Source organism: Cricetulus griseus, chromosome 4, assembly GCF_003668045.3.
Source record: "Cricetulus griseus strain 17A/GY chromosome 4, alternate assembly CriGri-PICRH-1.0, whole genome shotgun sequence".
NCBI lineage: Eukaryota > Metazoa > Chordata > Mammalia > Rodentia > Cricetidae > Cricetulus > Cricetulus griseus.
In genome coordinates this window covers 59,858,852-59,871,282 of record NC_048597.1, presented here as the reverse complement: position 1 = coordinate 59,871,282, position 12,431 = coordinate 59,858,852, and the positions used below count along the sequence as shown (strand labels likewise).

The 12,431-nt window shown below is 36.3% G+C and overlaps 1 protein-coding gene across 8 annotated transcripts in view; it reads left to right on the top strand.

Annotated features, from left to right (window-relative positions):
* The window catches only part of Opa1 (OPA1 mitochondrial dynamin like GTPase), a 72,599-nt gene that overhangs the window by 14,382 nt on the left and 45,786 nt on the right, over positions 1 to 12,431 (top strand). For 4 of the 8 annotated variants that reach the window (XM_027412914.2, XM_027412915.2, XM_027412919.2 and 1 more), the window contains 5 exons: positions 2,097 to 2,207; positions 6,328 to 6,381; positions 9,265 to 9,369; positions 11,155 to 11,241; positions 11,809 to 11,922. In XM_027412914.2, coding sequence (XP_027268715.1) covers positions 2,097 to 2,207; positions 6,328 to 6,381; positions 9,265 to 9,369; positions 11,155 to 11,241; positions 11,809 to 11,922 — 471 coding nt within the window. The remainder of the gene's footprint in view (positions 1 to 2,096; positions 2,208 to 6,327; positions 6,382 to 9,264; positions 9,370 to 11,154; positions 11,242 to 11,808; positions 11,923 to 12,431) is intronic. The other 4 variants (XM_027412916.2, XM_027412917.2, XM_027412922.2 and 1 more) reach the window with 1 other exon arrangement.

The following is a 12,431-nucleotide window of genomic DNA, read 5'->3' as shown; positions in this document are numbered from 1 at the left end:
TTCACATAACAGTGCTTCAGTAACAGACTTGGAAGGAAAGTGAGGTGTCACTAGAAAGAATATTTGCTGGTAGTCCCATAGATATTATCATATTAACTATACAGCCATGTTTAGTTATAAGCAGTGATTCAGGGTGGAGTAGTAAAGCTAAGTAAAAATTACTTGGCATTTTATAAGTTAGAGTATTAGTGGTATGTAAGTATTAACAGGTCTACTACCAGGTATGTCCTACCTTTTGACACTGGCACTGGTTGTCATTTACAAAGTTCACACTTGAAAACTACACAATTGGCTTTAAAAAAAATCAAACAAATATAATGTTTTAAGTAAGTCTGTGTTGTGTGTGGCCAATGGGCCTTGGGTTGGACACACCTGCAAGCTAACATAGGAAGCCTTCTTTAAAAGCAGTTGTTTGTGTCATCTAAATCCTTGGATGATTACAAGATGTGATCAAGATAAATGTACCAGTGAATAATGCTGCTAAATTACTTTTTGTTGTTTGATGTTTGGAATGACAGAAATTATGGGCATAATTAAAATAGCAGTGATTGATAAATTTGTCAATGATCATAAAATTACATATATGCATATATATGTATAGATCTTGAAAGACAGCCCTGAGTTTTAGGAGTATCTTTTGTGCTATTGAATCTGGAAACTAATGTTGACATTTCTCTTGTCCGCTGCTTTCACCCTTTGATTTGCTGCAAGTCAGTCAGTTTTACTCATTGCCTGGTACTGACAGTAATCATTGTATCAAAACTAAGACTGAAACAAAAATCCTCAAATTTTCTATCAATTTTTCTATAACTTAAAATGTTTTACTGTAAAGCAAATCCCCCCTCTGTATTATGTTTAGGAACCCTTTTTATGGTTACCTAATTTCTTGGGTTATATAAGATCAATTAAATAAGCCTTCTACAAACTAAAATTTGAATATACTGTCAACCAGCATTTTTATTTTAGGAGACTTTCTAATGATACAAAACAGTATTTTTGACAATTATTTTTTTAAATCTGAAGCTTTTTAAAGTCCTAGCTTAGGTTATTTTAGTAATTACTAGCCCTCTTGCCTTTAGTATTATGACTTGGTAAGTCTGAGCCCATTGTTTTTGAACACACTACATTGTTCAAATTGATTGTCTGTTGGAACTTCACCAGTTTAGTTTATCTGATTGAGAAAACATCAGTCAGGCAAGAGGGATAGCTCAGCCCTTAAAGGCTAGGCTCACAACCAAAAAAAAAAAAAAAAAAAAAAAAATCAGTCTAGTATCACTGTTGGTTCTTAGTTGTCCTTTTCTTCACTTATCTCAAAGTTGGCTGTTTCATAGGCCACCAATTCACAATACAAAGGGGTCCTTAGCTTAGTAGGCAGCACAGGTGGCCACATGTGTTTTAGAATTGTGCCACAGGTGAATGCAGTGTGCTCCCGGTGTACCAGCTTCACCTTTAATGATTGAGTAGAATCAGTGTTAGGAATAAAATTTATTATAAAGGTAATATGGTCCAACTGACTTTTACTTTTTAATGTTCATAGTAACTATATTGTGTCTGTATCTTAAGTATGTTTTTGTTTTTTTGTTTTGTTTGTTGGTATGTACTCAGTTACTTTCTCAGAAGCTATTCTATTTTATGTCAAAACATTCCTAGAAAGTAAAAATGCAGTCAACCTGGTTATGTAATATTTCAAGTCAACAGCACACATTAGTAAATACACATTGGCAATTTTGTGAAGAGTTTTACCAAGAAATCGAGGGGCCCGCCATGCTGTCTTCCTTGCGCATGTCCGTTAGTCTAGTTTCACTCTGTGTTGACATTGTCTGGCTGGCTGTTAAGTCAGCTGTCGCTGCACTCTCATGTTCACTTTTTAAACCATGCTATTTGATTTTTCTGATATGCCCAGTTTTGCTGAGGGGAAAATGGAACTGCAGTGCAGAGCCCATCTGTGAGATGGCACTGTGGGTGCATGAGTTTCCATTTTTGTTTTAAGCTATCCATTCCTCCCTCTCTTGCATCTGTTCTTCTGTTGTGCCCTTTGGTTTAACATTGTTCTCCTCCCCAATTTTCCTCTTCTCCTCATTGTAAACTCATGGCAGGGTCTGCTTGGTGAGCTCATTCTCTTACAACAGCAAATTCAAGAGCACGAAGAGGAAGCACGCAGAGCCGCTGGCCAGTATAGCACGAGCTATGCCCAACAGAAGCGCAAGGTGATGGATGGTTCCGGGGGCTACTGATGTATCACACTAATCAGCCATTTCTGCTGACATCATGCTGCCTTAATCGGTTGAGGGGCTCCAGCCCTGGGAAATTATTTTTAACAAATTAAATTCAAAAGACACATCATACCCCCTAAAGTGGGTAGTGTAGACAAAGCCCAGAATATAAGCTTAACTATAGGAATTTAGGTTTGGAAAGTTAGGTTTCCAAACTGTGAGTATCCATGGATTTGTATTTAGGATGAAGCTGTGAGTTGTTGTTTATGTGGTCCAGTTGAGTCACTCAATCCTTAGATATTGAAGCTATCATGAAGTCCTTAAAAGTGTGCTTTTAACCATTAGGTTAAAGCCCCACAGGGTCAGTCCCTGAATTCTATGTACACACTTTTATCATAGTGAAGCAAGTGTAATGGTTGTGCATGTATATGCAGATCTTAAACTAATTATCTCACATCACAAATCAGAGAAGCTTTAAAACTATGTACAAGTATTACCCAGGAAGAAAGAATCAGTCATATATAGTTAGCTTCCTGTTTGCTCTTACATCTAAATCAAGGAATATTACAGTTACAGACTCAATGCAATGCTTCTACTGGCTAATCTTGGTGGTGGTTAATGCTTGAGAGTGTTCATCATCATAATTCCATGTCACTGTCACTTCCGGCTTTTCTCAATTCCATGGCTGTGTAACCAACAACTAACTGTATATTGTTCAGTTTTCAGTGGATGGATAAAATAAGTAGAAGAAGAATTCAAGTTATTTCATCTTTGTGGTTAAAGTAGCTATCTTGACTTGAGGAAGGACTTATTTTAAATATTCTCTAATTTCATATGTTGTGAGCATACTGTTCACTGAGCCATCCATACATAGGTTTGTTACAGAAAGAAGTAGAAGGAGTTTGTGTGTTCTGGAATTTAGAAATATGAATATAGTGCCAAATGCAATTTGGTCTTTTTTCATAGTAGTAAGATTGAAATGAGGCCCATCTGTCTACCATCTTAAGATCTAAGTTTAAGATTATACCAACATGCTTTCTGACCTTTCCAGTGATAGAAGTAGTAAGTATTGTCTATTTGTCTGCTATGGAGAGCAGTCATGCCTGCTTCACAGGGCTTCCGACTTGAGGATATCATTCCTGTTCGATTTACTGGTTATGTACTCAACCCCTTTGTTCCCCTCTTTGGGGTTTGTGAAGTAGAGTGGCAGAGTAATGCTTCCATCTGCTTTGTTTATAAAGAAATACTTAGTGGGACACCAACCAGGGCTTGTTCCTGCCCACTGTGCAGTTGTCTTGTGTGAACATTAATGGGACATTAAAAATAATTTATGCTATCACATAATGGTACCATTCCTGCTGTCCTAAAAGCCCAGTACCAGGCTGTGTCTTCTTTTCTCTGCTCCCCTGTGCTTACAACAGAGATGTTCACCATCATGCTCAAATCTGTGCTCCTGAGATTGTCACTCCAGGCATTTGAGGTTTGCAGGTGGCCTAAAGTAAAGCACAGGCACTTCTAATTCCTTTAAATATTTATTTCTCTGTTCTTGAAGAATCTAACTAAGTCTTCATTTTTTAGTATTTTGTTAGAAGTAAAATTTTTGCCTATATTTTCTGAGCAAAGGATATCAGCAGAGGTGGTTAGTCATTTCATCCTATAAATATGTCCAGCTATAATTTTCCAGAGATTCTCAGATACACACTTGACTATTTCAGAACAGCCACAGTGACCTACTAGGAGGAAATAAGTTCTTAAGTCAGTGCTGTTCTCAAGAGGAGCTAAGGTTCTCTTTCACATGGGCTCATTTGTGCAGAAGATCCCACGCTTTCTCCTTAGTTTCACAGCCTTGGAATTGTGGAAAAGCTCTGGTTCAAGACCACTTGTTTCATTCCTGTCAAGGTGACTTTAAAATTAGTTTCAAATAAGAACTAAATATATTACATAACAGAGCATGAGTCTCATATTGTAAGCAGCTGAGCTTTACCAGTAAAACCATTGGAGGAAAGCATACCTAAGTTGTCAAGTGAGGGTGGGGTGGGTATAGGCCTTGCAATCATAAGGACCTGAGTTCAATCCCCAGAACCCATGTAAATATGTCAGGTATGGTGGTGCCCTTGTAATCCCAGTGCTGGGGAGGCAGAAATGGACTCCCTGGGGCTCACTGGCTAGTCAGTCTAGACTATGGAGAGCTCTAGAGCAAGGAGGTATGTATGGTCCCTGAGGATAACACCAAGCTAGTTTTCTGCCTCTGCATGTGTGTGCATGCACGCACATGCACATTGAAAAAATAACTAGAATAAATGACAGAGTAGAAGTAGCTCATGCTAGTCTCTTAAGAAAATGTGTAAAAGTTACCTTCTCACCAATCTTTAGTGCTTGATTTTACAAACCTAAATTTGTTTTATCTGTATCTTAGGAAAATTGTGAGATCTTAGTTTTCACTCTGCCACCTACCTTAAAACATTAATTTTGATCCTTATTAAATGAAGCAGCTAGGAAGTACACCATTTTGTAATATTTTAATTAATTGCTTTGACTTATGTAGCCTTTTTTAACACAACTACTAAGTTAACCTTTTATAGTTCTTGGCTTATATTAACATTTTGACATTTTAATTATTATATCAGTTTCTTAATTATTTTCCCACATGCTGAGTAACATAGGATTTTTTCTATAGTAATTCAGTATATGTTAGAAATCACTCAATTTACATTGTAAACTAAAACCAAAACAAAGCTGATCATAGTGGCGAAAAACCTTTACTCCTAGTACTTGGGAGGCAGAAGCAGGCCGATCTCTGTGAGTTCAAGGCCAGCCTGTTCTACATAGTGAGACCCTGTCTCAAGAAGAAAAAAGTAAAGCAAAAACAGTTGAAAGTAGTAGTGTTTATATATTTTATTGTAAATTCACTACAGGTGCATGGATATTTAGTGGAAAGAAGTAAATCCCAGTAACTTTGAAATGAGTCAGGAGCAAATTCCTATGCTCATACATTACAGAATGATGGCATGCCTTGTGATCGTAATATGGGGTGGTTTGGTTCTTCATTGGTCTTTTAGCCTTTGTTCTTTGGGTTGTGGGCTCTTCAACTTGCCTGCCTACTCATGCTTTAAGAGACTTAATAATTCTTGTCCAATCTACTGGAGCACACATAATCAAAATGGAAAAATAAATTACACCAGCAAGTCTCTTCTTACCACTCAAGATTAAATTAAAATTTGTAACACAAATTTTGTAGCATGGGCAAGATTTATTAATGACTACCTCATCATCATTTAAAATCTGATGAAGACAACTCTGCCCTGTCAAGAAGTCAGTGCAGTTACATGACTTTGTCGTATGTGACATTGTTCTCATTGTACTTTTTACTTGTATTGTGACTACTTTAAACTCTATTATACAATGAAATTTAGAGACTTTTAAAAGTTTGTCTGAGAACTGTTGATAACAATTCGAAGTAGTTTACACAATACTGTAAATTTTATTTTTTATGTTCAAATCAGTTTTAGTTGCTTAGCTTTGGGTTCATTTCTATAGATACATTTGTTCTGTTGAGAGTTAGCTGATGTTGGATTGGGATCGAACTTAAAAACAAGCCTCTGGCTCCGTTTAACTTTCAGAGATTCCAGTTAGTCTCTGTATCCGTTGGTCGTGCACATCTCTACCAAAAGTGAGGAAGTTGAAAGTTGTTCTTTAGAAGATCCACTGTGACCAGTGAGCAGTGGCTGTGAACAGTGACTTGTATCTGGCATCCCCATGCTTGTGTCTGGGGAAATGGCAGTACTCTAGATGCCAGATTCCTGTGCCTTAGTACAAAACAACCTCTGACAGAGCAACCCAGACAGCCATCTCTGCTTTTTCTAACAAGTCTTTCTTAACAAATGCCTAGAAAGGTGATAAGACAATGATTCCATGATGTATCTAGTTCATAAGATTTTGATGAACTGTTACTATTGACGAGTATAAGTATTTTTATTATCGTAAATATTCACTTGAGTTGAATTTTATTTTAAATATGCACATAGTCTTAGTGCTGCTTTAAAACTTTAGCTTATTGTGTATCCTATGTAACCCTAAACCTAATAACTAAAATGAATCTATTTTAAAAATGCAGGTGTCAGACAAAGAAAAAATTGACCAACTTCAAGAGGAACTTCTGCATACACAGGTAACTCAAGTCAGTGAGAGAACCCGGTGCTCTTTTCCTTGTGAGCTGCTGTGGGTGAGCCCAGGGTATCATACCTGGGGGCAAGCACTCTGACACTCAGCAGCATCCCCAGCCCCAGGTACTTCTTTGGGATATGGACAGCCGGTTCTTTTTCCAGCAAAATAAAAGTTGGAATACTTAATGACAGAACCTTTCCACTAACAGTAATTTTTGTGTCTACAAAAGCTAATTGAGAAATAGGAAATAAAAAAGAAACCAAGTGAATACCAGGTTAATTCATCATGTAGAGATTCCTATTTTGAGAGATTCTTGTCCTGATTTAAAGATAAATTATTGTGGGAGGGGAATGGGTAAAATTAATTGTCCTTATACAACCTAGTGCTTATATTTTCACTTTGCTAGGTTAAATATAAAGTAAAGAAATTTGAGTTGTGTTTCACGTTTCTCTTCTGAGTCCTCAGTACCTTTCTTTGCTTCTCTGCAATCTGAAATCAACATAAAATTTTTTTCTAGAGAAATTCTGGTGGTATAATCCTATCTCTTAGTTAATGATGGAAATGATTGTTTAAAAACCACTTGTGTAAAATGTAATGAGTACCCACCTACCTTGCTGGTATAAGTTTGTCAGCAGCAGTTATTCTATATTACTAACATCTAATAATTAAGATTTATTTTTATAAGCCAAAAGACATACTTATCATCTTGGGTTTTTTTTTTTTAAGGGGAAAACATAAAAAAAGAAGCAGTCTAGATAAAATCAAGCAGCTATTGTATTTTGATACATGGTTTTGTTTGATCTATTCATGGAACCTCGTGTGTAATTAACACTGAGAGCACTTGTGCTGTGACTGGCACCTGTCTTTCTCGAGACTTTTCTGCCATGAGTCACGACTAGTTAACTCTACTTACTTTCCTTGCTGTATACTATTCCTTTAAAAGAAAAAAAAAAAAAATAATCACTGTTCTCTGAGAGGGTGGTCCCTGGAGCTGTAACATCATTATTCCCTGAGAGTTTTTTAGATACAGATTCTTAGCCTATCCTAAACCCACTGAGTCAGAATCTCTGGCAATGGAGCTCAGTAATCTTTGGGGTATTTTGCAGTTCTTTTTGTTTATATGGTTTTGGTTTGGGCAAGGGTCTCACTGTGTAGCTGACCTGGAACTCAGATGCTCCTGCTGTAGTTTCCTACATGCCTCCTCACTTAAACCCAGCTACAGTCTTTGTTTTTTTAATGCCCTTAAGGTAATTATGGTACATCTTAGATTTTGAGAATTTTTTGTTGTAAGCAAGCATGCCCAAACTTCTGACTTTGTAACACAACCTAGCTGTCTGCAAAGTTCATACTGAAGAACCACACAATCAAGTTACAAAATGAAATCACATACAAAAGAATTTATGATGTTTTAAGTAGATATACAGTTTTGTGTGTATCTGTATTCACAGCTTTCCACAGGTTAGACACACCTGTCAGCCCACTTGCATTTCTGGAGGATAGTGACAGGTTGACATGTGTATCAAGGAAAGAAAACATAGATTCCCCAAGTTGATTCCATATTTACAAAGAAATATGCCATGGAACTGTGCCCTGCAATTGTGCAGTTCCAGTTGAAAGCCAGTTAGTAATATTCTGTGTGAGTAACATGTACTGAGCTTGCAGTTATCCCCATGAGTGATTCTCAGGTAAAAGAAATACACAGGCCCAAGTTTTTAATTTTCTTTTTAAAGGGGTAATAGATGGGAGCTAATTTTAATAATACATTTTACTTAATGCAGTGTGCCCCAAATTAGTATCATTACAACGTGTCCATATAGCAGGTAGCACACTATTTCAAGTGTTCGGTAACTATGGGTGGCTAGTGACTTTAAACAGCAAAGAAATATTAGAATTTTACTAAATCCTTACAGGCCATAAATGAATACATTATTAGATATGTTTAGCATGTAATCCAGTAGCTCTACTATAGATATTTTTCTCTAATTAGGCTTAACTTGTACATTCTGTAAGAATAGGACCTCAATTTCCTGTTACAGACCATTTTCTCAGGAGTTTAAAACCTAAAAAAGTCTAAGAAATGTTTCCCAGTTGTGATATAAGCTGTACACTTAAGCATTCTGCTGATTGTGGGGGACTGTGATTCTTAATTTTCTGTACAAAGGAAGGTGACAAATTTGAGCAGCTCACCCTGAAAAGCAAAGTATGTTGCCACTTAGCTACTTTGAAATAATAACCCTAAATAAACTGATTTCCTAAGTATTTGTTTTTATACTGGTATTTTAAGTACAAACAAGCAACCTTCTCCAGACATGGACATTTGACCGCACCTGGAGTTTAAGCCTCTTATTCAGACAGACCTGTTTAAATGCGCTTTCCTTAGGACAAGCTAGCAGGTGTCACTAACCTTAAGCTTCCTGTCTGTAAAACCTCTGCCCTAGTGGGCTTTCTGTAAAGGGTCATCACACAATGTATGTGACTCGTTCATGTTTTATGACATAACCATCTTTCTTAAAATAATGTCCAAATGAGAATAACTTGCATTTTGACCAAATAGCCTTATATTGGAGACTTTATTTTAAAATTGTAGGAAATTCTTTCAAGTTCTTAAATTTTTAGTATTTTTAAATTATTTCTTCAACATAACCAAATAAATTTTTAACTTAAATGCTAAATTATAATGGAAAATTATGGGTTTCACTGCTTGCTTAAAATAATATTAATTTTATTTTCTCCACATTGTCATGGAACATTTTTAAGTGTAACAATAATTTAAGTGTAACTAGTTAAGTCATATAACTTCAGAAGTTTGGAAGATTTTAATTAGATTTAATATTTATTTGCTAACCCATCTTTTTCTTACACAGTCATGTACATTGTCTTGTTGCAGCTAAAGTATCAGAGGATCTTGGAGCGTTTAGAGAAGGAGAACAAAGAGCTGAGAAAATTGGTACTGCAGAAGGATGACAAAGGCATCCATCATAGGAAACTTAAGGTACTTTATCTTCATTTAGTAGTTCTCAGAACTTTGACATTTGACTTTGTGTATTAAATAATAAATTTTTTTAGTTTATCTTCTTTTAAAAATATTATGTCTGTGGGTGTTTTGCCTGTATGTATGCCTAAGTACCATTTGAGTGCCTGGTGCCTGTGGAGACCAGAAGAGGCCATCAGATACCTTGAAACTGCTGTTACAAATGGTTACATAAGCTGACATGTGGGCTCTGGGAATTGAACCTGGGTCCTCTGGAAGATCAGCCAGTGCTCTTAACCATCTCTCTATCCCCTAAATGATTAAAAAAAAAAATTAATTAATTATGAAGTGTTTCATTTTCAATTATAGCCAATGTAGATATTTCATAAATTGTAGTTTCTAATTTCACCATATAGTATGCCCATAAAATCTTCATATGTTAAGATGAATTTCTTATGAATCAATCTATTTTCATAAAATACCTAGTTCATTTTTGGGCTCCCTAAATTAAGATTATTAGTTTACTGGATACTTAAGTAATACTTGCCACTGTTGCCTCACTAGTATTTCCACGTCAATTTGTCTTCAGTTTTGAAATTTAACACTTATTTTTCAAGGTAATTTTCTACTACAGCAATTAAAATAAAATTTTAAAAATAAGTGTATGTTGGTATTGTTGTCACCAACATATTGTTAATTACCACTATCAATAAATTAAGTCATACTATCCCCACAGACTCAAGCCAGATGTGTTAAGTTGACAGGATTCTTTTAACTTGAAAGTTCAGTGCTGCAATCATTGTGTCAGAGTAAATAAGCATGAATTGCTGCAGCATACCAGAACCATAGTGAGTCATAGTGTACATCTAGAACCAAGATCCAAAGATGTCATTTTAGTTTAATAAACATGGTTTAGTAGCTTTGACTCTAAATCCTCACCACCCAATGCACAAAAGCCTGACTGTCTTTACAAGTGCTGATTGGATGCTGAAAAGTCATGCTCAAGGGTTAGGAAATATAGAGAGTTTCCTTAGAAATGGTTATTTTTCCTCATTAGATGCAATGGTAATGAAATGTGTGTACTTTTAGGCAGATGTGAGAGGAGCTGTTTGGCATTTAGGTGTTTCTATGTATTAAGAGGCAAAAATATCCTTAAACTCTCATAATGTTCCCACCTTGGTATTAAAACTTACTCTTAGTAAATGCTTAATGGTTCCCCATTTTTCTCCCTTAGATGCTTTACTTGGCACTGTTGTATTCAGGGTGTCATCCTGGTCTCCAGAGAAAAGCATTCCAGGACATTTGCCTTTTCCTCACATGACAGCCTTTGCCATTCTTAGGGTGCTGAAATAACTACTGCTTTAAGAGCTTGTCCACTCAGCCGCATCGCACACCTGTATGCTTCCTGCCCTCTCTCTTCACTCTGTCACGTGCTTTCCTGCTTCCGACCCTCTCCCCCTCCTCTCTTCTTCTCATCCACCCTAGACTGACAGTAATTCCTCTGCCAGTTGGTCACCCAACCCCTTTTTTGACTTTTATGTTAGTAGTTAGCTCTTTCCCTTTTACCATCTAATTAGATTATGAAATCCTAAATTAATGAACTTTTTATTGAGTTGGTTTATTTCTAAATAAGCTGAAGAAGTAGTATTTTTATTCTTAGGCTGGTTTTCCTATGAAAATATTTATGTAATTAGAAAAAACAATGCAAATTTGAATTTGTCCACATGTTTCTCACTTGGCGTATCTGTAGTTTTTTTATTGTTTTACTTTATTCTATTTTTACTAATTTTAATGTTTTTCTTGCAGAAATCTTTGATTGATATGTATTCTGAAGTTCTTGATGTTCTCTCCGATTACGATGCCAGTTACAATACACAGGATCACCTGCCACGGGTAAGGGGAAAATAAACATGGGACCTGCTGCCACCAGGACATTGCTTCCCCTGTGTCATCATAATCCCTGTGCTCCAAGACAACTTAATCACTAAGCATTGCCTGGCTCCTCTTTATTTTGGGGACCATAAAAGTGAATATATGTGTTTTGAAAGAAAACTGCCAGATATTTGCCACTATACATTCTTTATAATGTTAAAAATCATAGGCAAAAAAATTAAACATATGGATGAAATTTAGTCTAATAGAATCCAAAGTATGTTAGCAAAATGTAAACAGGCTGTGGGAAGTATTTGTGGAAAGTTAATGATCGAGTTTTAGAAATAACGCTAAATTAGCATAGTTTTCAAAAATAAAAATTTGATTATAGATAATGGAGCCAATTAATTCTTCTGCTATGTGTATCTGCAGAATGCCTACATGCATCAACCCTTACTCTTTAAAAAAATATAGCTTCTTTTGGCTATAAATGTCTTAAAAGATTTTTAAAATATGTCATTCAAACTCTACTTACATTTAATTTGGTGTCAGAAAAATACTAATAACTGCTATATATGTTGTGGTTAGGTTGTTGTGGTTGGAGATCAGAGTGCTGGAAAGACAAGTGTGCTGGAAATGATTGCCCAGGCACGGATATTCCCACGAGGATCCGGGGAGATGATGACACGTTCTCCCGTGAAGGTAGGAAAGGAGCCGTCTCACTGAAGGACCTTAGAGAAGGCACCACTTCATGTTAAAGTGAAGGCTTAGCTTATTTGTTTCACTTCAGTAAGAGGGACTTCTTCCACAGTGCTTGAAATCATGCCCACTGTAGGAATTAGTGGGAGGCACAGCCAGGGGCACACATGTACAGAGCTGAGAGAGTAAGTGAAGGGAGAGTGGTGGGAAAGGACACCCAAGGGGCGGTGGCTGTCTAGGTGATACTGGAAGTCCTCTTGATGTTATTTGGAATAGGACACAGAGGATGAGAGACAGAATGAGACTGTTGGAATCAACAAATGTAGATAGTTTTCTATGGTATTTTTATGCTGATTATCATGTCTATTAAGCTAGAAAAAAATAATAAAAGGAAACACTACAAGAACAAAGTCACTGAATTAAAGGAGGCTTGTATCTCTCTCTGTGTGTGTGTGTGTGTGTGTGTGTGAGAGAGCGCATACTCATTGCCCATATATAAAACTACTAACAAC